Raw genomic sequence first — 27,688 nt, 5'->3', positions numbered from 1 at the left:
TGTCAGTTCAATAGTACTTATGCTCTTAAGCAGGATTGCAACCATAACTGATCTTCTTTGGACAACAATATAAAGGAATATCAACAGGTATTTACATTACTAACAGTAGTAAGAGGCTAAATATGTTGGCTTACAAATTACTGTATTGTACATTTATTAAGCTAAAAATTAACATAGTAATGGCAAAGCAAAGTTATGACTTGAGTGAAATCTTTAAAGTCTATGTAGACATCAGTATTTTCTCTCATTTGTCTGCAGAACATAAAGCATCAGTCTTCTTTTTGTAGCTGTGTAGTATCTCTCTCAAATTAACCAATGGGTCTTCAGACATAAATTCGTTAAACTGCCTATCAAACTTTGCATCCTGTTCACTCAGGTACTTCTGCAATAAAATGATATTAACAGGTCAAATTATTTTCAGTTGTATATAAGAATAAATCACACCTGACTCACTGCAAACCTCAAATGTTATTTGTAACTTTCATAAAATGAAGCATGCTATTTCTGCCCTTATACTGGGTTGGTTTTCCCACCTTGCCTCACTCTCCACAATCCCCCATGAGCACCAAATAGGTGATGCTGCTTGGGCATAAACCACATAACAGGCAGCTACAGTAAGACAGAAGCAGATAAAATTGCCCTTCTGTTTTTTTCCTCAGGAATGAAAAGCGCCACTGACAACAGGTGGCGAAGGATGACTGCAGCTGCTTGTGTAGCGCAGCTCTGGCCCATGCAGGTCTCCAAAACTCCCTCCATCACCCCTTTGGGAGCTTACAGGGGAAAGTGAGAAAGATCTATTTGTTTCACTGATAGTGCCTAGGATCCATCCCATTAATAATGATATTATAAAGAAGCAAAATACTAAAGTTATGTTGAGGACATGGCTCTTGCCCTAATCTAGATAGAATTACCCATATGTAAAAGCAGGCTTCTGCGCACGGACTCACACACACACTTTCTGGACTGGAAACTATTGGTAGACAAAGGATACCCATCCAGTTGCCAGTGTTAGCTATGTGCATTGCTTCCAATTTGATGTCCTGGAATGTGTATGGAGATTCACAACTTGGATTGGGTCAATGGTTTGAAGGGTTTGTTTTGAAAGAAGCTAGCATAATTTTAGTAAACTACTAGTTTGTTGTCTTTTTGTCTTATTTCCAAACTGACTTACATTTATAAAATGTTTTAAAAGATGGAATGCTAACATTTGTACAGGAAAAGATACAATAGCTTTGAATTACTCTGTTCTTTCCCACCACTTCTGAGTTGGGAAGTGCACGTGCTCGCCCAAGCATGTGTATATCAAACTGTGTGTGAACTTTCATTGAAGAAAAAGCCTTTAAAGAATTTCAGACTAGTCTTTCTTGATGTTCTTAAAATTCGAAATGATTGTTAAAGTTAACATAGCATGTTACCTCTACATCCTCAACGTGAGTATATATCAGTTCCAGAAGATGTTGTAGATTATCACAGACTTTCCTGCTCTCTTCTGATGCTGTTTGTTTAGCCACTGGGTATCTGGAGAGAAAATATATCATGGCCACAATCCAACACATGTGTGCTGGATCTCACCTTAGGAATGCTCAGCACTGTGATGAATTGTGGCTCTTGTTTCTAGTACAGAAGTAAACATAGATACTTTAGCAATTTCTAAGGAGCTGTACCTGAAATTTGTCCTTGCATTCAACATTTTTATACTATCAAGGATAACAAAACAAGGCCTATCAAGAAAAAAAATCATAAACCGTTTTGGGCATTCAGTTGTTTCTCTGCTAAAACATTAGCTAGGAGGTGCCACCTGCTGGGAAAATATACTGGGGCCTGATACTGCTGTGTGATATTTGCATAGAAAAGCCTTCTCACAACTGCAAACTGGAAGGTTTAGAGGAAAAAAGAGGTTACTCTGACTCCTATATGGATCTTCCAGATTCTAAAAATTGAAACAGAGGAGAGAAAAGCATAAAAAGTGAAAGAATGAATAAGTAAGAAAAAGCACTGGATGGATACAGCAAGTCATGTTGTTTACCGGCATCGAATTTCATGCAACTCTTTCATTGCTTCATTGACACCTTCATTGACTCCACTCTCCAGTAAGTATTTTTGTTTTTCCATCATTTCCAGCTCTTTGGCACCTCCTCCTTCTTCTTCTTCAAGCTCCTGCAATAGGTGTATGAATTAGCTCTTCAAAATCCTTTAATGGGATTGTGGTTTGTTCAATGTTTAGATACAAGAATGTAAACTAGGTCTCTCTTTAAAATTCAAAGGGGGGATAAAAAAACAGCCTTAATTCAACCCCTGAATGATTTAAATGGCTTTCAGGCATTTACTAAAAGATAATTAGTTATCATTCCAGCTGAGCATATGAAGGACGCAAAGGTGATAGTAGTTTTGGCTGCTGCTTTTAGTGTGGGGAACAGATGGAAGCAGCAGCCACTGCACAGTTTTATGGTGTGACATTAGGGAAAGGAATTAAGATTAAGCATTCCCCCCGCCAGCATCAAAACATACTTATTTCATTTATAGCCCATCTTTTCCCCAACTGGGACCCAAAGTAGCATCCATTATTCTCCTCTCTTCCATTTTATCATCACCTGTGAGATAGATTAGGCTGAGAATGCGTGACTGGCCCGAAGTCACCCAGAGAGCTTCCATGGCAGAACGGGGATTCAAACCTGGGTCTTCAAGATCGTAGTCTGACACCCTAACCACTACACCATGTTCAAAAACATATTTATTACATTTATAGATGGATATAATCGATCTGCCAGTGTCCACACTTGTCTAAGAACATTTCACTTACCCTCATCTTCTGCTGGCAAAGATCGTCAAGTTTTTGGGCTTCTTCCTTTAGCATTTTCACACAGCTGTTCTGCTCTGCTTCCATTGTTCTTACCTTATAGAACAGGCATTTAATTAAAAAGGTATTCATAGTTAAAACAGGGACAAAACTCATCCCCAAGAAGCATATTGCGCTTCCAAGTCCAGCACAGAGCTATCCTTTATCTTTGGAGTTTGCATGGAAGTTGTAGGACATACAGAATATACCCGCATGGTGCCCAAGTGCTCACCAAGTATGTGGAATCAAGCATCCTATCAGACATGTCATCTGAAGAATCTTACACTTCAGTTACAAAAATTGGCCTACCTGCAGACCAACGTTCAAAAAATGCAAAAGCTACATCTGTTGAACAAAATCAGCATGTAGCTAAGAAAGGCTCCCAAGATCTGCCTAGGTTACTCTGCTTTTCTATTATCTATCCCCCTTTCACTTACAACCTACTGGTAACTAAAGCTCTGTAGACAACTTGAAACTACATAAACATACATCGCAGACCTGTACATAGGTTCTTAATTACAGTATGTAGTGTAATGGGCCTTTGATGGGGCAGAGGTACTGAAACACTCACCTGTTCCAAGGTATCCTCTAAGGAATTCTTTTTCTTGGTAGCATTAGCAATCTCCTCTTCAGTCTTACTTATCAGGTGAACAAGGGGAGTCTGCAGTGATTGTACAAATCATAGAAAGTCATTATGAATTTTTTGTGTTCGTAGGTGGAATCACACTGGTTTTTCTGCATTTTTGGAACAAGTGAAGCATTTTAAAAAACAGAACTCATATTGAAATTGATACAGAGAGTACCCCCATTAGACCAAACCACTCATACCCTTGATCATCCTTATCTAGCATGTCCTTCTCTGGAAAAACCTGTTTAAATACCCGCACTGGGGAAATACCTGCGCTGGAGAAAAAACTATAATAATATGTATTTGTATAACCCACTTCTCTTCCCAATGGGGACCCAAAGTGGCTTACAACATTTCTCCCTCCTGTTTTATCCTTGCAACAACGTAGTGAGGTAAATTAGGCTGAAAGTTTGTGACTGGCCCCTAAAGTTAACACATTTAAGAAAAAATATGAACAGGTAATATACCACAGTATTATAAACCACTACTTGAGTATACTTTAATAAGCACAGTGCTTAAATATATTACTGTACATACTGATGTGGTAAACGGGGGTTCGTGGGGGGAGAGAAAGACCCGAGATCGTTATCAAGAAAACAGTTTATTTGCAGCTGCTGACTCAGAGGCCCTAGTGGGCAGAAATCTCTGAGTCCCGATCATACTGAGGAAGGGATATTTATCCAAATTCAAGATATGACAACCCATCAACATTCAGGGTAAAGCTGATAGCACTACAGACATAGAGGCGGCTCAGTAAAGTTGCCGTTTCATCCAGTTTCTCCTATCATTGTTTATAGTTCACTCTGACACTCCATGACTCTTAACCCACTTACTTAAAGCACACAGAGAGCAAGCCTGTATCTAGGTAGACATTCCTTCCCCCAGCTTCCCTAGCAGTCTGGATGCCAATTATTACCAGGAGATCTTTTCGGCCACTGTTACAATACTAAATAAGAAACAATTTTCTACTTGCCCCAATTGTGAAGAGAAAACTGTGTGTCTGAAACAAGTTATGTTGTCTCAATTAAAAAAATCTAGAGCACATGCTTATATTAAGTTCAAAAATTGTTTTTAAAAAGATGAGAATTTTTACTGTAACACATGCCAACTTACATGAATCTGAGATTTGTATTTGACCAGACAACTTCGCCCTGCATCAGGATTAAACTTGATTTCAAAGTCAAAGCCACCAGAATTCTCTGAATTTATAGGAATTAGTTTCAGCTTTCGAGCCAGTTTATGGTAGTTTGCTAACTGGTTTTCAATCTGTTAAGCAGGAAAGGGAGAAATAAAGAGTGTGACTAGTACAGCTTTAAAACCTTGTACTATTTCCCCTTTAAAATTATATGACACAATAAAAACTACTCGATAACCACAGAATGCAGGTATTTGGTCTTTTAACATACAAAACCCCCTTTCATATTGTTTTAAAGGGAATGATTCAAATATTTCAGTAGTAATATGACTGCTGCCCAGATCTTCATAAAATAGCGATCAGCTTTAGTTGCAGTGGTCCCAATCAAAAACACACTGCTGAAGCCAGAGCAGACTCCAATGCCTGGCAAACACGACAAAATTGACCAAGCACTATCCTGACTGTCTTGCAAATTCCTTGCTTGAGACTAGGAATAAATGTAGTGTTGTTCCAAAAACTTTGTTTCTGTAAGTTCACATACCGTCTCTTTCCCCCTAGCATACTTTAATTCCTCATTCCACAACTGATGCTGTTCCACCTCCAGTTCCTTGGTTAGTTTATTGACTGCCTGTTTCAATTCCTCCCTTTCACATTTTAGTCTTTCAATATCGGCAACTGAGTACTTTTGATTATCACAAATATGCTTCAGACGAATGTTCTCCTGTTTTAAGGCTTCAATTTCCATGGCTAAATTGAAAAAAAGATTAACAAACATAAATAAACTTTGTTAGGAACACAAAAGGAAAACTGTCACCAAGCTACTGGCACCCCCCTGCCACCACTGCATATGATCGAATCAATTTGCGTTTTGTTTTCTTGGGTTAATAGTAGCATTACGCTTAAATGGACAGAATTTAGAAGTGTTTTGGATAAAAAATATGAATGTTTTTCTCAAGTTTGCATCTTCTTGAAAGGCATGAGAAATTAACAATATCAAAGGGAAGACATTTCAAATCATCTGGGACCAGGGGCTGCCTGCTCCCACATGAGCCTGCCAGACTGTTATCATCCGCAGAGGCTCTGCTATGTACATCCAACTTTTAGAGGACAGGTGGGAGGCCACCATGGAGCACCCTCTGTTGCAACTTCTTGTTTATAGAGCTCCACTCCCGCAGCATTCACCTGACTCCCCATCCTTTTGTGTTTTAGGTGTCACGTGAGAACATTTTTTCTGTGACCAGGCTTTTGCATTCAAGTTGTGTTTATGCTGCCTTCTTTGGATTTTACTATTGCTGTTTTGCTTATTAGTTTGAAAACTTATGGCCTTATTTTATTATATAATTTTATAATTGTATCAGCTGCCTTGGGAAGCTCCCTAGTTTGTAGGCAAGAACGCAAGTGTATTATTACATTGCAGAGTTTCATATCCTTTCAACCACGAACTAAGTTTTTTTTAAAAAAACTACTGACAATCAGCATTTTGGCCTCACCAGCAGCCTCAAGCTCTTCATCAACAGCCTTTGATTTTTGACCAGTATTGTCTGAGTACAATTCCAGGTTGGCCATATAAGCCTCATATTTCTGAACATCGTCCTGTAAAGTTGATTTCAGTTTCCGCAGGGTCACTAGGCGATCCTTTTACATTCAAAATAAAGAGTGAAGAAACAGCAGCAAAATTAGATTTTTTTTTAAATCAAAGGCACAAGAATATTTTATGCAGCTTTTGTTGTTGGCCCATGCAGCCATTACTCACAGGTTCATTTTCTCTTTCCTTCTCACGCCTTGCAACCAACTCATTCAGGCTTTTTTCCTCTGCCTCTAGTGTCTCGACACGATTTTCAGCTACTTGAAATAGATCCTCTGAAAGAAAAGAAGCAAAACCAAAATAACCCTACTAAACATATTGGTTATACTGAACACAAATAGCCAGTTAGGAAGCAAGGTTAGTGTTTGCTTTTGTAGGTGCCCTTAAAAATCCACCCCCCCATATTACACTTATTTTATACAAAAACTAGAATTAAACATTTACTGTATATAATATCTTTCCTGCTGTATCTCCCTGCAAAGCTTTTTCCCAAGTGTCAGGGGACTTGTAGAAACATAATGGTACATGATGCAGAAGATGCAGGCTGAGGAAAATCCACAGAAAATGGGGATCTCTCCCTCCACAAGAGTAAATTACTTTTGAAGAACACCTTTGGACCCAAGCCACTATATTTAACACTAGGGGCCTGCTATCATCTCTTTTTGTTCAGGAAGACCAATTGGGTTGGATCCAGATTAGATCAGCAGTTTCCACCAATTCCCTCTTCCTGCTACAGATCCCCCTCATGTCATTCCTTATCGCTTATCCCCCCAGGAGCAGCATTTTATGGAGATCAGTGGGCCATAGTAGGAAAGTTCCATTCTGACATTGGGAAATTTAGTATGGACCTAACCTTTTCAAAAGGATGCGCATTTGGATATATCTGGTCCGAATGTATATCTGAAAAATACCGCCCCGAGAAGCGTCTGGCTGTCCTCAATCAGGGCCAGGGCTTTCTCAGCCCTGGCTCCAGCCTGGTAGAACTCTCTTTGTCAAATGAGACCCGGGCCCTGCAGGATTTCTCCCAATTCTGAAGGGCTTATAAGATGGAGACGTTCCACCAGGCCTACGGTTGAGAGCAGTGATGGTTTCATCATAGCTGGCCTCCCTATCCCATCTTGGTCCTGTTTTTCCACCTCTTCACCTGGCTGGCCTGCCACTAGTATTTTTACAGTCGCCATCTGGATTTTTTATTTTAAGTTGATTAAGTGGATTTTACTTCATGTTTTAATCATGATATATTATATTATGCAATACGGTATGGTATTTTAAATTGAATGCATTATTATTGATGTAAGCTGACCTGGCCAGGAACGGGCAAGATAACAGTCTAATAAAATTTTAAAAATCTTTATTTTTATGTGTGTCTGTGCCTTCCCTTTGGAATTGTTTTTTTTGTTGTCTTGCAACATTGTGTTCTTTGTTCAGGTTGGTTTGGGTCAAGTCGGGGCATGCAATGAATTTCAGGGGAATATGTAACTGGAAAATTCCACTTTTCCATAGCACAAAAGGGAAAATTAATGAGTTTTAGCGCATGAAGAATACCTTCTTACTCACTTATGCTTAGTCCACACAGAGCCTTCTACTAGAGCTGTAACATCATTGCCTAGAATGTTTCTGTGCAAGCCTAAACACACTTTGTTGGAAGTAAGTCCTAATTAATTCAGTTCACATTCGATAAACATACGTAGGAAATATTGTCGAAGGCTTTCACAGTCAGAGTTCATTGGTTCTTGTAGGCTATCCGGGCTGTGTGACCGTGGTCTTGGTATTTTCTTTCCTGACGTTTCGCCAGCAACTGTGGCAGGCATCTTCAGAGGAGTAACACTGAAGGACAGTGTGTCTCAGTGTCAAGTGTGTAGGAAGAGTAATATATAGTCAGAAGGGGGTTGGGTTTGAGCTGAGTCATTGTCCTGCAAAGTATTAAAGGTAATGTGCTGATCATTGTCCTGTAAGTATCAAGATAATGTGCTAATGAGGGTGTGGTATGTTAATGTGGAACCATTGTATCCTGAAGTGATCTGTTAACATATGGAATCCAAAGCTAATCCGCATGGCTATTGTGGACTGTAGTCTTTGTTAGTCTGGAGGTTTTCAGGACAGGAAGCCAAGCCTTATTCATTCTTAAACTCTCTTCTTTTCTGTTAAAAGTTGTGCTGATGTTTATGAATTTCAATGGCTTCTCTGTGTAATCTGACAAAATAGTTGGTAGAATTGTCCAGTCTTTCAGTGTCTTGGAACAAGACCCTGTGTCCTGTTTGGGTCAGTGCATGTTCAGCCACTGCTGATTTCTCAGGTTGGCCAAGTCTGCAGTATCTTTCATGTTCTTTTATCCTTGTTTGTATGCTGCGTTGTGTGGTCCCGATGTAAACTTGTCCACAACTGCAAGGTATACGATATATGCCTGCAGAGGTGAGGGGATCTCTTTTATCTTTTGCTGGTCGTAGCATCTGTTGTATTTTCTTGGTGGGTTTAAACACTGTAGGTTATGTTTTTTCAAAAGTTTCTCCCCTTATTGCAGACAAGTTTACAACAAGTTGAAATTCATAAACATCAGCACAACTTTAACAGAAAAGAAGAGAGTTTAAGAATGAATAAGGCTTGGCTTCCTGTCCTGAAAACCTCCAGACTAACAAAGACTACAGTCCACAATAGCCATGCGGATTAGCTTTGGATTCCACATGTTAACAGATCACTTCAGGATACAATGGTTCCACATTAACATACCACACCCTCATTAGCACATTATCTTGATACTTACAGGACAATGATCAGCATATTACCTGTAATACTTTGCAGGACAATGACTCAGCTCAAACCCAACCCCCTTCTGACTATATATTACTCTTCCTACACACTTGACACTGAGAGACACTGTCCTTCAGCGTTACTCCTCTGAAGATGCCTGCCACAGTTGCTGGCGAAACGTCAGGAAAGAAAATACCAAGACCACGGTCACACAGCCCGGATAGCCTACAAGAACTGATACGTAGGAAAGTTCAATTAGTCAGAGAGCAATCTCATTTTCTGGCATAAGAGAAGTCTGCCGTGATTAACCAAGATCTGAATAGTGTGTGGAGAGGAAATTAAAGGTAGGAATTCCCATTTACCTACTGAAGATGCAAGCATTTGGTTTATTTAGTAAAACCAATGAATTGCAAGTCTAATAAAATCCTGGTACTTCATTTCCAACAGCACCAGAAAGGACAACAGCTCTAATATTAGTTGCTGAGTATCAAGACAAGAGCAGGTAAGCACGCACACAAACTGCAAAATGACCTTCTGAAGCCCAGTCTAAGAATCCTGGAACACCTAGCTGAACACACCAGGAAGGAAGGAGAGGTATGTCAAATGTGAAGATTAAATATTTTATATTCTACCTTATATTCTAAAAATACATTAAATTGAAAAAACCTACTTACTTAGTTTTGATTGTACTTCAGCATCAAATTCTTCATATGTGTCTCCACCCCTCATAAAGTGGTCATAACATTTTATGGAATAATCCAAAAAGAGCTGAGGGGAAAAAAATTATACAAGGCTGCTGGATTTTACACTTTTTTTAAAAAAAGGAGTAGAAACTTCTAGGTCAAGTTTGCAAAATAGTCTTGATGGTCATTCTAAGCAACTAAACTTTCCTGAATCAATGCTACATTTGGAACAACAACAACATTAACTGGAGCCAAACATAATTATGAACAAACATAAGACTTTGTTTTTGTATTTTGGAAAACACTGCAATCCTAAACGGAGTTACAACTTTCTAAAACCACTGACTTCAATAACTTAGAATGGGGTAGGTTGGCTTTGTAAGCTTTGCTTTTAATTTTGTCTCAAAACCTGCACATTGTTATTTTCTTTTCCTAAACCCATAGTGGTGTTCATACATGCAGATACTGAAAAAAGTCCATACACTTTTTAAAACTTCCTTGCAAATTTGTTAAATGAATTTGCTTGTACCTTTCCCTTTTCTTTCTACTTCCTTTTTCAAATGTTTCTTGTCCTTATGGCTGCAGAGCAAGTGGTGTACCTGGAAGTGCTTCTTTATCAATATTATGTACTAACCAGAAAGAACTCCTTCCATTTTAAATCCGAAAACAAAAGGGAATACAAGTGAGCTTGCAATATATCCAAAGAAGGTGGAAATGGTAGCTTGTGTATTGATAGAGGGAGATGCTGTAGGGGTTTAGAAAATATAAAGAGGGGACAACACTATGACAGAAGAAAGGCTATGGATATACAGCTGCTCAATTTCCTGTGTGGAGAGCATTGCATTGAAAGGACTTGGATAAGATATTAAACGGGACATTGCCTCCGGGTATGGCACAAGAGTCACAAGTGGGGGACTCGGGTGGATGAAAATAGTAGGTCTTTCTGAATATTCTGGTAAAATGTTTATTCCATGGATATAGCTGCTTCAGTTCCTAAATGCTCAGATCCTAACACAAGATAATGATCACTCAGCCTAACATACCTCATAGGTTTGTTGCTGTGACATGAAATGGAGGAAGGGAGAATGATGTAAACCACTTTGGGTCCTCATTGGGGACAAAAGTGAGGTGTAAGTATCTAAATAAATCCATATGTACAACTGTTGAATCACATTACAAAAGCAGCACACATACTGCAACTTAGTAGGAGAAGGCTAGGATACCTTGCTATGAACAATTCCATCTTCAATCTCTCCTCCCAAGACCTGCCCTTCATCAAATGATGGTGGGTTTTCTTTTATAGCAGAATACAGCTAGATTACATAGAGAAATATTGCATATCAACAACATGTGTAAGTTATTATTATTAATTTTTTTATCCTGCCCTTTTCCAACCAGTAATATTCCTGTAATTATTTGGGGGTGGGATCTGAAACTTACTAGTTTTACTTGTCTCACCACTCTCAACTGCACTGCCCTAGAAGGAGACTGAGGCTTTATGTATTACCTTATTTTCTTAATGGTAAAATCCCATTTACTTATACCTTGGTAAATAATATTACTATTAGGCATATGACAGTCAGAGCCTGAGAACAATATGGCGTAAGAACCAAATATGAAAATGTTTATTAAAATATTTTATTTAACTATTCATTTGTTATACAAGTACACTTTCTGATTGTTTCCTTTAGCATTACTGTAACTAAGGGGATGACAATCCTTATCCTAGTTCTTCTCCCTAACAAAATGCAGTTAGACAATTTCCCTTTCTTTAGTCTTCACCTCAAGCTAGCAGACAGAGCATTGCTTGCATTTCTCTGAACTCTGGTTAGGCTTTTACTTGTCTTGTTCTAGATTCTGAAGACACTGGCAGAAATACAAAGCTAGCAATTTCCCTCTGGTCAGCACAACTCACTGAAGATGCTGGAATAAAGACACCAAGATGCTGCACTTGGAACTATCTACCTCTTCCTCAGCTGACCCTCTCAAGCATTTTTTCTCTGAGAAAATCACAAATTGAGTACTATGCTATGTTGGCCAAAACTGGCGTGCAACACTACAGTGGTAACAACACTGAATTGGGTACAGCTTGTGGAAAGTACTACAGAGTATGTACACTGGCCATCATTGAGCCAGGTGATTCTGACATCATTAGAAGCATGCCAGAACAAACCAGTGAGAAGTAAAATTGCAGAAACTCCAGGACTTGTTGATACCTGGACCGAGCGTGGACCAGCAGACCCAAAATAAACCACAGCTTTTAAAAGTAAGTTCAAAATGTAGATTAAAACACAGGTTACAGTTTAAGGCACACTGGCAAGAAAATAACAAAGTCTTAAGCTAGTCAGAAATACTTACTACCTATTACTTAGCAGGCGGTCTAACTCACCGCTGTAGGCTGGTTCTGGTCTCAGCCAAGCTGGCTGGGCACGAGCTTTGCATTACTTGAGGTGTGGCTTCTTGTGAAGCAAGGCAAGCATAGCATAGAGGCAATAAAGAGAGTTTTTTTGCCATAAGGCCTAACTGCCCTTATGGATCTCTGGACCCTGGTCAGATCACCCACTTTCTCCCAATCAGGATGTAAACCAGGGAGAAAACTCTAGATGGACCCAACCGGTTCTGACCGGTATTGTTCCCAAGCACAGAGGGGTGATCTCATCCCCCCTCCCATATTCTCACAGATACAGGGTACCATCCAATTAAGCTGGAATGTAGGTGTCCTTGAACAGCTATCTAAGAGCTTAACAAGCTGCAGGTGCAGGCTACAGTTTTATTATTAAACATTTTAAAAATACGTAAACATCCTATTTATCTGGATTTTTATCCCACATATGCCATCAAAAAAAGAGGAGTCCACCTTAAATTTGCATACAAATTACAGTTGCGTACAGCATAGAACACCTTTCTCCAGATAATATTGGTTTTGCTCAGTCTTTCCAAGATCTAAGATACAGGATGGATCCCTCAGTAAATCTTGCTGACAGAAGCAATTTCTGTCAGCAGAGCACAAGTTCCTCACTTCGCCTTTCTCCTTGAACCCCTCTCTCCACAAAACGCTGCATCGGTGGGACAGGGGGACCCTCCCCAGTATCAGAGAGGGAAATTGCCGGTCTGCAATCAACAAAAGTTGTCCTGCCCATCTGTTCCGTACATGGAAATCCTCCTCTGGATCAAGCCATAAGACTTCAGCCACTACAAAGTAGTCCCTAAAGTTTTATGCTGCAAAGAATTTGACCGCCTGAACTACTAGATTAAAAAATTAAATTGTGGAGTCTCGCTCTTATAAACTCTAAGCTTACCAATCTGTTTGCATATTTATAACAATGATATTTAACAACTAAATATAAAACGGAGTACTTTTTTAGCACTGGCAAATCATCACACAGAAAATATATCTGGAAAGCTGTTCTGGCAGTTGGGTGGTACCTTGATGCAGTCTGTCAGCCAGACTAAAGCAGCTACAATCTGAGGCCATGTGTGTGGTGCTCCCACTGTGTACATAGAGCTTTTTGACAATGCAAAGGGATATCTACAAGAAAAATCAGCACAGTTATGGTACATCATTTTGATTAAAAGAAAATAACCATTTCTATATATTAATTTAAGGTTCATTTATCAGTATGGTCAGGTAGAAGGAGTAATTGCATTTCTACTTTGCACATCGACACGTTCACTAAAATGATATTCATATATTTATTTTGTGATTTATAGCCCGCCCTGGCTCAGGGAGGGTAACATCATACAAGATAAATTAATACATCAATAATAAAATTAACCACAAACTCTAAATTTAAAACAATAAAATCCCAATTTAAAACTTAAAAAAACTACAGAACTACAGATGGCGCTTAAGCACTACTTATGTTGCTGGATATACACAGCAAGTTACCCCTCAGTTGACATCACTAATATAACAGGAGGCGGGAGAATAGGGAGGCCAGCAGATTATATTCGCGGCTGTCCTCAATCATGTGTGTGTGGTGTAAAGTGCCGTCAAGTTGCAGCCGACTTATGGCGACCCCTTTTGGGGTTTTCATGGCAAGAGACTAACAGAGGTGGTTTGCCAGTGCCTTCCTCTGCACAGCAACCCTGGTATTCCTTGGTGGTCTCCCATCCAAATACTAACCAGGGCTGACCCTGCTTAGCTTCTGAGATCTGACAAGATCAGGCTAGCCTGGGCCATCCAGGTCAGGGCGCCCTCAACCTTAGGCCTGGCAAAATAGTTCTGTCTTGCAGGCCCTGAGGAACTCTTCTATATCAAGATCTTAAAATCCCACTTGAGTGGAATTCATTACAAATCTCTAGTTGTTCATGTAATCCAAGGGCATATAGGGAAAGAAAGACTAGCTGCCAAAACATTTTAAAATAAAGTTAATTTATTTGTTATTTAAGTACCCATTTATTGACGACTACAGTAATTTTGTTCTATTAAATGCCCGGCCTTTGCTGGGTGAGAGCTGGATATAAATCATTAAATAAATGAATAAATAAAAACAATATATGACACGTCAATCAAGTAAACCTTTAGATACTGTATACACTCGGGTATAAGCCGACCCGAGTATAAGCCGACCCCCCAAATTTGAGGCCAGAAAAGGGAATTTCTTATTGACCCGTGTATAAGCCGAGGGTCAATAAGAAATTCCCTTTACCAGCAATGCTGCGCTCTAAAATGGCGGCCGCCATTTTAGAGCGCAGGGCCCCTGCCCCAGGTCGCCCTCCCGCCGGCCTCCCGGGCCCTCCCGACCCACCCTACCCCACCCCGACCCCAGTGCCATCCAAGGGGGGGAGGGGGAAGAGCCCCTAAACCCCCTACTCACCCGGAGAGGCGGCGAAGCGGCGGCGCGGCCTTCCTGGGCCAGCAGGAGGCCCCTGCCGGCCGAGCCGCCGCCGCCCACGCACCCAGGCGCCTTCGGCCGGCCGGCAGCGGCTCAGCCGGCAGGGGCCTCCTGCTGGCCCAGGAAGGCCCCTGCCGGCTAAAGGAAGGCGCCCGGGTGCGTGGGTGGCAGCGGCGCGGCCGGCAGGGGCCTCCTGCCGGCCCAGGAAGGCCCCTGCCGGCGGAAGGAAGGCTCCCGGGCGCGTGGGCAGAAGCTGCGCGGCCGGCAGGGGCCTCCTGCTGGCCCAGGAAGGCCCCTGCAGGCCGGAGGAAGGCGCCCGGGCGTGTGGCCGGCAGCGGCGCGGCCAGCAGGGGCCTCCTGCCGGCCCAGGAAGACTGCTGCCGGCCGGGGAAAGGTGCGCGGGCGATGGCGGCGGTGATGGCGGTAAGTTCCCCCCCCCTACCGTATGTCAGCCCTTTTTTGGGTTGAAAAACTCGGCTTATACACGAGTATATACGGTACACAAAATACGAAGGGTGCAATTGGAAAAAGTAAACTTGAGCAAAAAGCAACTGATCAAGGCAATATCATCATAGTTCAAAATTTAGCTCCTTATAGTCAAGTGCACTGGTTAACATAGGAATCTCATTTAGGCAATTAGAAAAAGTGTTACAATGGTTATTCCAAAGAGTACTCCAAGTACTATATATTTTTTAGTAGGAAAAATTATTCATAAGAAATCTGTCCTGGTACTTACCCAAGCTCTCTAAAAATTCTAGGGATTTCTTCTTCAAACTTAGTACTAGGGAGCTCATAAGAAGGACACAACAAACCATAAATAAAACTGAAGATTTTCACAAAGTCTTTAACAGACGGAGCCTGAAGCGACTTCACAGAGACATTGGGACCATATCCATATGATACAAGAAACTGAGGAAACAGACAGATGTATTACCATCATATATGAGAGATTTCATGACAGATTACAAAGCAGCAGGAAGCCATGTTATGACCTAAATTAGGATGGGCATCCAATTAAGAAATCTTAGTCAATCAACCCTGTAATTTCTAATAGATATGTTACTTAATCTATCTTCATATGAATGAACATTCTGAAGAAAAACTCATTTTTATATTACATATGCATGTTAAGATGGGAAGCATCATCTTAGGGTCAAACTAAACATAACTTCTAACACCAGTTGGGTTGGGGGTTCCCCTGGCCTGATTTTTGTCAGACATTACCTTGGTTCTAAGAAATGGGGTGATGCCTTTTCCGAGATGGTGCCTGTCTTCTTTTTTGTATTAAAAGTGATTCATATTTTTAAAACAGTGCCCAGTTTAATTAAGGCTACCATTTTAATCAGTCAAAAGGGTTTTTTCACTTAAACGTACAGCCCATCCCTAAAGGGGGTGGTTAGAAACACAGAGGCCAGGAGCAGCGCCACCGCACTGCCTCCTGAGAGGCTTCCCAGCCACTGAAAGGAAATTTAAACCCAGTAAAGCATTAGAAAAAGGAAAATGCCCCCATTGACTGCAGTGAGGCTGTGCCACCAAAAAAGGTGGTGTAGCAACACTGCTGCGTGAGGGGGCGTTCCCAGGGCAAAAGGGGTAAGGAAGCGCCTCGCTGCCACTGGCATTTAGGAGGACCAGCATAAATCACTCTACATTGGCGTCCATGCCAGTTTGAACGGCGCAAGTGAAACAGATGCCAGCATCGGGGTCACACCAGTTTCTGTGCGGCTCTGGATTGCACACTTAGTCAATGAAATGTTGTGGCTCCAACCAAAATGCAAGTATTTCACCAGTGTTACGTACATCGCAGAGCTGCCGGATGCACTGCTGGATGAATGTTTTGTCATGAAGTGGCCTTGGTTCCTTGATCTTCTCCATACTTCCAAATGCACCATATTGGCTGTTCCGTAAACTTCCAGGTCCACTTGTCCTAGAATCAAGATAGCAAGGTAACTGCAGCATTTATAAAACTTATATTTTTACATAAATGTATCTATGTTTAGCTAAAATTGTTACAAGTCAAGGCATTAAAGTCACTATGTATAAATTAAAGTTACTACGTGTAAGTTCAAGTTTAAGGCCATGGGCCTACAATATTACCTTTTGCCAAAACAGCTGGTTTTTCTTTCAGATGCCCCCCAAATGCTAGTTTTTCTTTCTGACGTCCCTGGGGCATGCTTCCCCACACTTGGCTTTCCAAAAGTTGACCGGTCTTGACTTGAAAGAAAATAATGTTTATTTTATTGACGTTATTTATAGTCTGCCTTTCTCACTTGCACTCAAGGCAGATTATACAGAGTCAATACAATCAACAGAATGGGACATTAAGTAAACCATGAAATAGGATTTGGGTTGCAGAACCAACCAAAACAGAACTGAAGCAAAGCATAAGTGTTAACATGACACATTCAATGATACAAGATTACACAGTAGGATCCAAGTGACAGCAAAATGTACACATTTGGTTAGACCACAGTTCTTAATAATTTGGCCAAGTAACTGTGGGAATAATTTTGTACAGGGCTACCCTATTGTCTGCATTGCAAAGACCCCTTGAATAATTCAATTTTGCATAGTTTGTGAAAAGCCAGAAGAGTGGGAGCCTTCCTGATCTCCACAGGCAGACCATTCCACAAGGTGGGGGGCCACAACAGAGAAGGCTCGTGTACAGACAGTTGTTGATTTTTCCCATTTGTAGGTCGGTACCTACAGAAGGCCCCATCCAGATGAGCAAAGCTGTTCTGGCGGAACATAGGGGGAGAGACGATCTTGCAGATATGAAAGTCCAAGGCCATGAAGGGGTTTGTATGTGATAGCCAATGCTTTAAATTGAGCCAGGTAACTGATAGACAGCCAGTGAAGTGATGGCAGAGTGGGAGTAATATGCATACTCCACCTAGTTCCTGATAATAGCCAAGCCGCAACATTCTGCACCAGCTGAGGTTTCCAAATAGATTTTGAGGGGAGACCAATGTACAGTGCATTACAGTAGTCTAGTCTCAATGCTACTGTGGCATGGATCCAGGTGACCAGATCAGCTGTATCAAGGTAAGGGGCCATTTTTCGAGCTAGGCTAAGTTGGAAAAAATACTGTTTCACAACTGCATTAACTTGCTTCTTCAACTATAATATTGGGTCCAGTATAACCCTGAGGCTCTTAACTAAGTCGGCAAGGGTCAGCTGAACCCCATTGAAAGTGAGGAGCATAAAAGTCCTTCAAGACCTCCACTTTCCCAACCAGCATTACTTCTGTCTTTCTAAGAATTACTTAGAATTTATTTATACAAGCATTGTGAACATTTCATATCCTTTTAATTAATTTCTCAACAAATTTTTCAACTGTGAAAATCTTTTTTAAAAATTGCCTTTAGTCAGGGGTGTATATTTACCTAAGTGTTTCTACCATTTGTGCCTGTATTAAAAAAAATGCAACTTCTAATGTTATCTTTTACTATTACTTTTTAAAATAAAGTTTGTCCCATCATTAAAGAATCTCTTCACTCTTTGTATCGGCTGACCCTTTCACATTTTTATTCTTAAAGTGTCAAACCACCACAGCACTGCTTACTTTCAAAAGTTCTACTCTGGAATTCACTATGTATTTTCTCAACTTGAAATCCCATCACAAGAGACATTACTTACGGTTGTGGGGTATGGAGGCCTATCTTGTTAGTATCCTGCACTCTGAGAGGCTGAATTGATTGTCGGCCACTCATGCGGCTGGTACTCAAACTGCGGCTCATTATCGTATGGTTAACTGCAACACAATTTGATGCTACTTTGAAGCAGTCATTTTACACACACACTGAATTCTGAGAAAGGATTGCATTTTCACCAATTATACCTGCTGTTAACGGTCATATTACTTAGTTTACTTTTAAAAAATCCACAACACATACTTTTTAAAGTTGGCATAAACATGTCACAGACTAACTGTTGCACTTCACCACCTTATAACCCCACTGCCCACATTCCCTCCCCCTTTTTAAATCTAAGCTTGTACCACAATCAACGTGCTAGGGTTTTTTTGGTTTGTCTTTAGACAAGGTCTCTAAAGATGCCCCACTTACACCCCCACCAGATAGTACAAACCAGCTAGGGATGCCAACTCCAGGCTAGGAAAATTTTGGAGACTTAGGGGTTGAGCCTGGGGAGAGCAGGGTTTGAGAGGGATCTCAGCTGGGTATAATGCCTTGGAGGCTCCTGGTTGGCCACTGTGTGAACAGACTGCTGGACTTGATGGGCCTCGGTCTGATCCAGGAGGGCTGGCTTTTCTTATGTCCTTATGAATCCACCCTCTGAAATTTTCCCCAAGAGAACCGTAATTTGGAGACCAGCTACAGCTCTGGGAGAACTTGCCTCATCTGGAGATTGGCAAGCTTACTCAGCACTGCAGTTCCTGGCTAAAGAAACCATCGCCAGGCAAGTGAAGTGCCTATAAACTTCATTTATGGAAAAACATATATTCTTTCACACGTATGTATACTCATAGCTTTATGAGGTGCTATGCTCAGGTATAAGAGCACAACATCAGGCACATATATATTCTGCACACATGTAAAGGCACTGCCCCATGTATAAGGGGTAAAGAATTAATCTTTGGTTCAGATTCACTAGTGTGTGATCACTGGGTTTAGCATAAGCTCGCAGCCATTATGAATCCGGTGCCAATGAGATCATCCTTGCAGGCCTGGTACAGCTACCCGCCCTAATGAGGCCCACGGCAATGATTTAGGGGTGTCAAATAGGAATGCTAAGTTTCGTTTCTCCATTACAGATCATGTAGCCACCTAAATCCATGCCTCAAAACCACACTGATAGGCCTATGCTAATCCAAACGTATCCATTATTGGGTGTTTGTGTATCTACGTACTATATTACACATTTGTAACACCCCTGACCAGAAGTTATAAACGTCGTTGCAATCTATTGTCGAAGGCTTTCACGCTCAGAGTTCATTGGTTCTTGTAGGTTATCCGGGCTGCGTGACGTGGTCTTGGTATTTTCTTTCCCGACGTTTCGCCAGCAGCTGTGGCAGGCATCATCAGAGGAGTAACACTGAAGGACAGTGTCTCTCCTCTGAAGATGTTCAGTGTTACTCCTCTGAAGATGCCTGCCACAGCTGCTGGCGAAACGTCAGGAAAGAAAACACCAAGACCACGGTCACACAGCCCGGATACACCTACAAGAACCAGTTGTCGCAATCCTTTGTTCTGGGGTGTGAACTGTCCTGCGCATTTGGGGCAGTTCTCACCCGGTGTGTCTATTGGGCCTAATAAACAAACTGCTTTGAACTCTCAACCTCCTACTGTGTTATTGTCATTGGGAATTAATACAATATTACAGGCATATCACAAGGAAACCACCTCGCCAATTGGAAGAGAAGCGAAGGCGGCTACGAAAACGAGAGCCCGAGAGAAGAGCTCAACAGGCACCAGTGGGGGGGGGGGTCTTCGAGGGAGAGCTCTCTGCCCCCATTCACCCAAGCCTGGCCTGCACCCGCGGGAGAACGTGGAAGGACGGATGCCGCCCCTTCAGGTTGCAGACGGCGGGTCCCCATACGGGCAGAAACGCGGCACAACAACTTCCAAAGCTGCCCCCTCCCCTTCAGCCTGGAGCTCCCCTGTCCATTCCCACCGCCTCATTTCATCTCCCTGGACGCGTGAACCGGGAGTCGCGTACCCACACGTCGGGCTAATGCAAACGCCGCCAAAGAGCCTATTTACAACGCACCTCTGAAGCCGTCCGAGTAGAAACGGTTGCGCCGCTAACCGCTTTTTATGGTTTTTCAAAATCGCCCGCCGTTCACAAGCGCGGGTGGTGACGTCCCCCCTGCCGCGAAAGAGACTGGAAGAAACCGAAGCGGAGGCAGGGACGTCACTTCCCCGACATACCGGAAGTTAGTTTCGATTGGCCGCGACTGTGCGCGTGGCTGTGATTGGAGGGCGGCTGTCGTGTACCCGCTTGTGTAGAACCAGGTCAATGGGAGTGGGTTCTGCGCCCGAGGGAGTGAAGCGGCTTCCTTTTCGTGCCGGTGGCTGCTGGCAGGTGAGTCAGAAGGGATCAAACCAGGCTTTGTAGTGTAGTAACTCTGCGGGTGGCGGGGAAGTATTTCTGCGCTAGGAGCTCTGTTGGAGCCCGCGGCTCACTGGCTTCAATGAGCACTTTAAAGCTCTGTATGCATTATCTGGCCCGGATCTCGTTAGATCTCAGAAGCTAAGCAGGGTCAGCCCTGGTTAGTATTTGGATGGGAGACCACCGAGGAATACCAGGGTTGCTGCGCAGAGGAAGGCACTGGCAAGCCACCTCTGTTAGTCTCTTGCCATGAAAACCCCCAAAAAGGGGTCGCCATAAGTCGGCTGCGACTTGAAGGTACTTTATATACACACACAGGCATTATCTGGGGTGTAAGTAGGGTTGGCAACCTCCAGGTACTAGCTGGAGATCTCCTGCTATTACAACTGATCTCCACGTGAGAGATCAGTTCATCCGGAGAAAATGGACACCTTGGAAGGTGGACTCTACGGCATTATACTCCATTAAAGTTCCTCTCCAAACCCCACTTGCGTTCTTGTGCAGTAGCCCCACTTCTGAAGTATGGTAATGTAGACATGTTTTACAGAGTTGTTGTAAGGGTTACATGATTGATTTAAAACTATGAAGTATTGAAAGAATTTCTCAGTCTACATGTTATTATAGTCCTCCCAAACAATGCTTAAGAATTGCAGGCAGAAAGGTACCAGCTGGACATTAGGAATTTTTTTTTTTTAATAAACAGTGAGAGTAGTTCAGCAGTGCAGTTGGTGAACTCCCCTTCACTGGCTGTCTTCAAGCAGCAGCTAGACAAACACTCATCAGGAATACCTTAGACTGATCCTGCAGGGAGTTGGACTAGATGGCCTGTATGGCCCCTTCCAACGCAATGATTCTATGATTCAAAGTCAGTTTTAATTTGTGTTCAAGTGCAACGACTTCTGTTGTAGTTTTCCTTATCTGCGTCTTGTTATCCCAATGAAATTATAGCAATTACTGTTACCTACGGCAAAGGAATGAATATTCAACAGAACATCTTTACATGTACCTGTGCAAACATGCATATGCTGCAAAAATTGATGTTAGCTTCTCTTAAAGGTGCTGAGAGTGGCTGCACAGTTTAAAGTAACACTATTATATTTGTCTTCCATTGTGTACCTATGGGAGAACTCCAGGTGTAATGAGCTGGATTTTAGGAAATTGACTCGGAGATACTTTAGAATCAAGATATGTAAGTTTAATATCAAACAATAGCGGTTGATTAAAGGATAGATAAAAGGAAATATATTTGCAAATGGGAGAGAGACAAGGACGACCTGGGGGTCATCACTGGAGTCTCTCTCAGCTCATTAGTAGGCAACCTAGCATTATATAGACATATGTAAACAACATTCATTTGTTTTAAAACTTCAGAACTGAACCAGAACTATTCATATTTTCCCCAGTGGCACAATTCTGGTTGGCCAAAGGTAGAAATGTCAAGTTGACCTCTGGGCAGTACTATTAATGTTAAGAGGGAAAGTTCCCTTCCCCACAACTGTATCCAGCTGTTGTTTATTCATACAGGGACGCTGTTACAGAACTAATATGTGTTATAAGGTTTATGAGTGTATTGATGCTTCCAACTACTTTGATTCATACCTAGCATTCTGGGTATGGCTAGGCCTTAATTTCACAATTCCCCTTCATATCAACTAAAATGAATCTCCAGTATTGTAAATTTAGGGACTGCCAGCTTTTGTCTTCACGTTCAGCCTTTTCAGGGACCCCTGTGTTCTGTTTGATGTTCAAGAGACATTAGATCAGCGGCTGGTTTTTGTGCTTTCAGCTGGATACTTCTTCCATTTTTTTCATTCCAGAAAGCTAAGAGTGGAACCTGAGACCAGTAGCATTTTTAATTTGCATACCAACTTTTAAAAAAGAAAGCAAATAAGAGTGGCAAGAGCAGGTGGTTCTTTCGGTACTGTATGTGTTCATTTTCTGCATAATTGCTTGGAAAAATGAGGCCTTAAGAGTGTGACCTGAGATATCTTTTTAACATCTCATACCCATTTTGGTTTTTTAACAGCCCGAGGGAGAGTTGTGGAGAGTTTGAAAGCTTGCACATTATTCTATGTTATATTGCATAGTTTTTGTTTATGGATTTTGCTTCCTAGTATACATCCTTGTAAACTTATTATTTTTGTCTTTATTGTAAATGCATGAGAGGAGTGTTTAGTTCTCCCATCTTAGTAATAGAGATGTGAGAATGAGCAATAATAATTTGCCTGAAGTCACCTACTGAATTAATGGCTGAATCCGTGCTTGAGAGTGGCTTTTCATGCACCGTATCCAACGTGTCCTGCTTTATTATTTATCTCCATAACACACCACTGGCCTATATGGTATTTTGCAGAGCAAAAACAAAAGGGCGGTGAAAAGGAAAGGTCTCTGCACCCTGGGAATTCACAATAGTTGGGAAGACGGCAGAGGGAAATGAAGATTAAATATGTTGATATCACTCCCTGGAAAGGAACACACATAGGAGGGCCTACACACTGGCCAGATGTGCAGCCCTGCCATCTGCCATATTAGAAGGGAGATTTAAGATCCCTAGGGTGGAGAGACTTTGCCCGTGTAACACAGGGGAGCTGGAAACCATTGAGCATGTATTTTTAGATGTCCCCTCTACAAGTCAGCCTGTTTCAATATTATTGACCCTTTGATTAGGGAAATGGGCTCTGGTGAGGAGGATGAATGGACCAAAAGGTTTCTGCTGGGAGACAGCTCACCAATTACTACCCAGTTTGCAAAATATTGTGCAGTAGCAATGAAGTTACTTCGCCTTAATGTACATCCTTAATCCGTGGAATTGTAAAATTGGGTGATTCCTAATTTTGTTGGCCTTGGTTGTAAACATCTATTCTGTATGATCAGTTTCTGTTTTACCTGTTTTATCTGGCATACTAGCCGCAAATAAAATTTATTTATTACTACTTACCGGTATGTTGCTATCAGAATTGTGCTGGGCACTCCATAGAACACAGAAGTGGCATGGTTGCTGTGGAGCGGAATAAGGGAGAGTGTAGGATCGACACCTGAGAAACAATCCATTATGAACACAGAATAAAATTCAGCAAACCTTTTCTCCTGTTTCTAAAGGTACACACACAGAGTGCTACACTAAATGTTGGGTCATATGGTTGCTTTGTGTCCATGGCAGTGAGAATTGGCCACTTCTGCAACAACCTTAATGCACAAAGAACATTTAAAATAAACCCCAAGCGTACAACAGGAGCTGAATTTTAAAACCCACCAGGTGGCAACACTTGTGATACCTCAAGCTCCTTAGAAGAACTTTATTTTCACATTCTGTACATGCTTTTAGCAGCAACAAAATGATGCATAAACCCTTGAAGGTTTCTTTTTCTTTACATTCTGGAAGTGCAACACTGACCCCTAAGTACCATTTGCTGAAATAGTTAGATGCCCAGCATTAATGTAAAACAACCGTGCATGCTTAGGAGAGTGACGGAAGTGCATGCCTGTTGATTTCCTAGACCTCTCAGCAGCTTTTGGTACCATGACCTATGGTGTCCTTCTGCAGAGGCTGGGTGGGTTAGGAATGGTGGATGCTGTTCTACTGTTACTTGGCTGACTGATTCCAGAAGGTGATGCTGTAGGACTTCTGCTCAGGCCCATGACATTTATGCTGTGGAGTCCCACAAGGATCTATCTTGTCTGCCATGCCCTATATGAAATCACAGAGAGGTCACCTGGGGATTTGGAGTGTAGTGTCATCTATATGCAGGTGACACCCAGCTCTGTTTCTCCTTATCAGCTGAGTTTGGTGGATCTGTGGAAGTCCTGAACAGGCGCCTGGAGAAGATAATGGGATGGATGAGGGCCAATAAACAGAAGCTTAGTCCAGAAGAGACTGAGATACTGTTAGTCAGTGACAAAGCTGCCTGAGGATTGTGGAGTCAGCCTTTGCTAGAGGGTGTTGCACTCCCCATAAAGGAATGGGTTTGTAGTTTGGGGGTACTGCTAGATCTTGGCCTACAGCTGGAGGGTCAGGTTTTCTCTGGCATATAGCACCTTTTACCAGATTTGGCTGACTCACCAGTCACAGCCCTTCCTTGAAAAGTGTGATTTGGCCTTTAATATGCTTTGCTTGCGGCTGCCTTTGAAAACAGTTCAGAAACTTCTCTTAAAAAAAAAATTAGTAGAAACTTCTCTTGGTCCATAATGTATCAGTTAGCTTATTGTGTGGGGCTCGCTACAGGGATCATATCACCCCTGTGCTAAAAGATCTGCCCTGGATACCCATCTATTTCTGGGCACAATCAAAAGTGCTGGTTCTTACCTATAAAGTCTTAAATGGCCTGGGACCAGAGTATGTGAGGGACTGTCTCCACCAAGCTTGCCAGTGAAGATCTTCTGTAGCCCCGCTCTCTGTGACTTTAGAGATGAGGCAGGTGGTAACCAGAGACAGGGTTTTTTCAGTGCTGGCACTTCGCCTTTGGAATGCCTGCCTGATGAAGCTCCCTTGTCACCTTACCTTACTTTGTTTTAGGTGCCAGGAAAAAAAATCCTTTTTACCCAGGTTTTTAACTCAGAAGTTTCATCTTTTAAACATTGTGTGATCTGCTTCTGTCCAAAGAATCATTTTATACACATCACTTTTTTTGCCGTCAAGTCCCAGCTGACTTATGACGACCCTGTACGGTTTTCAAGGCAAGAGACATTCGGAGGTGGTTTGCCATTGCCTTCCTCCATGTCATGACCCTGGTATTCCTTGGAGGTCTCCCATCCGAGTACTAGCCAGGACCAACCCTTCTTAGCTTCTGAGATCTGAGGAGATCAGGCTCTCCTGGGGCTATCCAGGTCATGACACACATTATTTTAGGCTGCCAATATGCCCTGGCTTGTTTTAATGGCATTGATCTGTTTTTAATGGGTGTGTTTTAATGGCTTTGTATTATCTTAGCTGCAAGTTGCCTTTAACAGGTCTCTAGAGAGGTGGCATATGGATTTCTAAATCAGTAAATACAGATGTATAAGTAAGGGTGCTAATGGGTTATTGGTGGTAGACCAGTGTTGTCAGGTTGCAGCTGACTTTTGGTGACTCTGCAGGGTTTTCAAGGCAAGTCACAAACTGATATGGGTTGCTATTGCCTGCCTTTGCATAGCAACCCTGGACTTCCTTGATAGTCCAAGAACTAACCAGGGCCTACCCTACTTAGCCTCTAAGATCAGGCTGGACTGGGCCATCCAGGTCATGGCGAATGGGGTCATGACCATACAGAAATGATAATCAGCACTCCAGTACTAAACAATTTCTTGGATATGTGTAATCTGTTTTGAGTCTGTGAGAAAGGCAGACAAAAATATAGTAAATCTATAGTAAATACATAATTCTAAGTCCTGTATCTTTCAATGGTATTGGCTTCAGACCTATACTGCATTTGTAGGTGAGGTATTACTTCCCCACCCACCCCGCCACAGTAACAGTTTCCTGTAAATGGAAAATTAGTTCAACATCCAAAGGGCTAGAATAGGGCTTGTCCCTTCTCTGTGCTGTTGGGTTTTGTTGTTAAATTTGCTGGCAGTTTCTGCATAGGGGAGGCATTAATAATTTGACCTTCCCTGCAGCCTGAAGCAGCACAGCTCATTTTCCCATCGCATTCTGCTGCATGTGTAGACCAGGGCTTGATGGATTTATGACTGGCCCACAAGAGACTTAAGAATGTATACAGATATTATGTGACTGGCAGAATGCTCCTAATGGGAATGAGCAAGCCTAAGATTTTCACACTCCATCTTCTATCGTGTTCCTTTTAAATAAACATAGCTTCTTCCTGTTTGTTGGCTACTATTTTGATTAGAAGAATGATGGAAGGAGTGTGTGAGCTACAGATCCCCTTTCAATCTCATCTTATGGTGAGTTAGATCCAAACTAGATGTTACATATGATTGTTCTTTTTACAGCCGGATGTGATGTTGGGGAACTAACATTCCCAAGCATTCTGGGGCTCAGGTTGTCTCAGGGAAACTGGGAAAGGCAGGACAGCTGAAGTCTCACACACACTGTCATGACCCCCGCCAACCAGCTCAGCGACTCAGACTTGGAGTCCTCAGAGGAAGAGCTCGAGGAGCCAAGGCCAACAGGCGAGGAGGACAAGCCGGACCGGGGAGAGCCTAACACAGCAGAGGCGCCTGCTGACAATGGTCCAGCAGCATCAGAAGCGACCCTGCCTGACCCTACAATGGAGACCTAGACATCGGCCCCTGAAATAGTCACCAGGGCTCCACTGCGCAGGACCCGGGCCCAGGCCCCTCAGGAGAGACTCTAACTCTGCAGGAACGGCAACGGCAGAAGGCCCAGGCCGAGGAGGCAAAGTGCTCAGCTGGCTGCATGCAACCCTATCCCAGAGAATGAGAACAATAATTCTTTTCAGGATTCTGGCCAAAGCACAGTGCAACTGCAAGAGCTTAACCCTTGCCAGCAGCTGAGCCTGATTACTTACCAACCTATTTAAGTCAAGGCTTAGGAAAGCTGCCTTGCTGGATCAACTGGTCCACTAGGCACAAGCCTGTGTAGTAGTTCCTGGCCTCCAGTTCCTTGCCTTCTGTCCCAGCTCCTTACTGCCAGCACCTATCAATTCTCCCAGCCTCGTTATCTAAAACTGAGGGCACTGCTTCAGAGGAGACCTGACTGGGCCAGCCTACAAAGCGCAGGACACCCCCTTCCCCCATGCTGCACTCCCAAGCCAAATCAGGCCCCAGCATGGTTGGGAACATTAGTTCCCAAATAGCACATCTAGCTTAACAAAGAACAGAGTTTGATCAAATGTGGTGTCTAGTCTGGACCACTTATGGTGTGGCCTCACAATTCCAGTAACCAAATGTCTGAGTATTCCCTTAAATAACTAAGGTTCAGATAATGACATTCCAGGAAAAGGTGTAAGCGCTGTAACAAGAACTCCATAGCAGGAATATGCTAAGAACATTCAAATGGTGTACTTTGTTCAGATGTGATCAGTTTGTTGACACCGCTGAGTGATAATTATAGTAAGAAGTTAAAACCAGAAACTTTGAATAATTAAGGATCATATATTACGCAGCAGATATTAGTCTTACTTGGACTTCTCTTGTTACCATAAAGCAGGGGTCCTCAACCTTTTTGAGCCTGTGGCCACCTTTGGAATTCTGACACAGCATGGTGG

At 42.3% G+C, this 27,688-nt stretch overlaps 1 protein-coding gene across 1 annotated transcript; it reads right to left on the bottom strand.

The window, feature by feature from the left end:
* Positions 1-244: 244 nt before the first annotated feature.
* On the bottom strand, positions 245-18,200 carry NDC80 (NDC80 kinetochore complex component). Its single transcript, XM_056854308.1, has 16 exons — positions 18,090-18,200; positions 16,548-16,664; positions 16,251-16,377; positions 15,190-15,362; positions 13,042-13,144; positions 10,839-10,928; positions 9,607-9,700; positions 6,353-6,459; positions 6,090-6,234; positions 5,141-5,346; positions 4,578-4,730; positions 3,408-3,497; positions 2,801-2,893; positions 2,027-2,157; positions 1,416-1,518; positions 245-382 (listed from the first exon to the last, which is right to left on the bottom strand). The coding sequence occupies exons 1-16, from the start codon at positions 18,188-18,190 to the stop codon at positions 245-247; spliced, it is 1,971 nt and encodes a 656-aa protein (XP_056710286.1). The 5' UTR covers positions 18,191-18,200.
* Between the last annotated feature and the right edge of the window lie 9,488 nt (positions 18,201-27,688).

The sequence above is a fragment of the Euleptes europaea genome, chromosome 8, assembly GCF_029931775.1.
Source record: "Euleptes europaea isolate rEulEur1 chromosome 8, rEulEur1.hap1, whole genome shotgun sequence".
NCBI classification, from domain to species: Eukaryota; Metazoa; Chordata; class Lepidosauria; order Squamata; family Sphaerodactylidae; genus Euleptes; species Euleptes europaea.
Note: the sequence above shows the minus strand (reverse complement) of the source record. Positions and strands in the feature narration are given on the sequence as shown.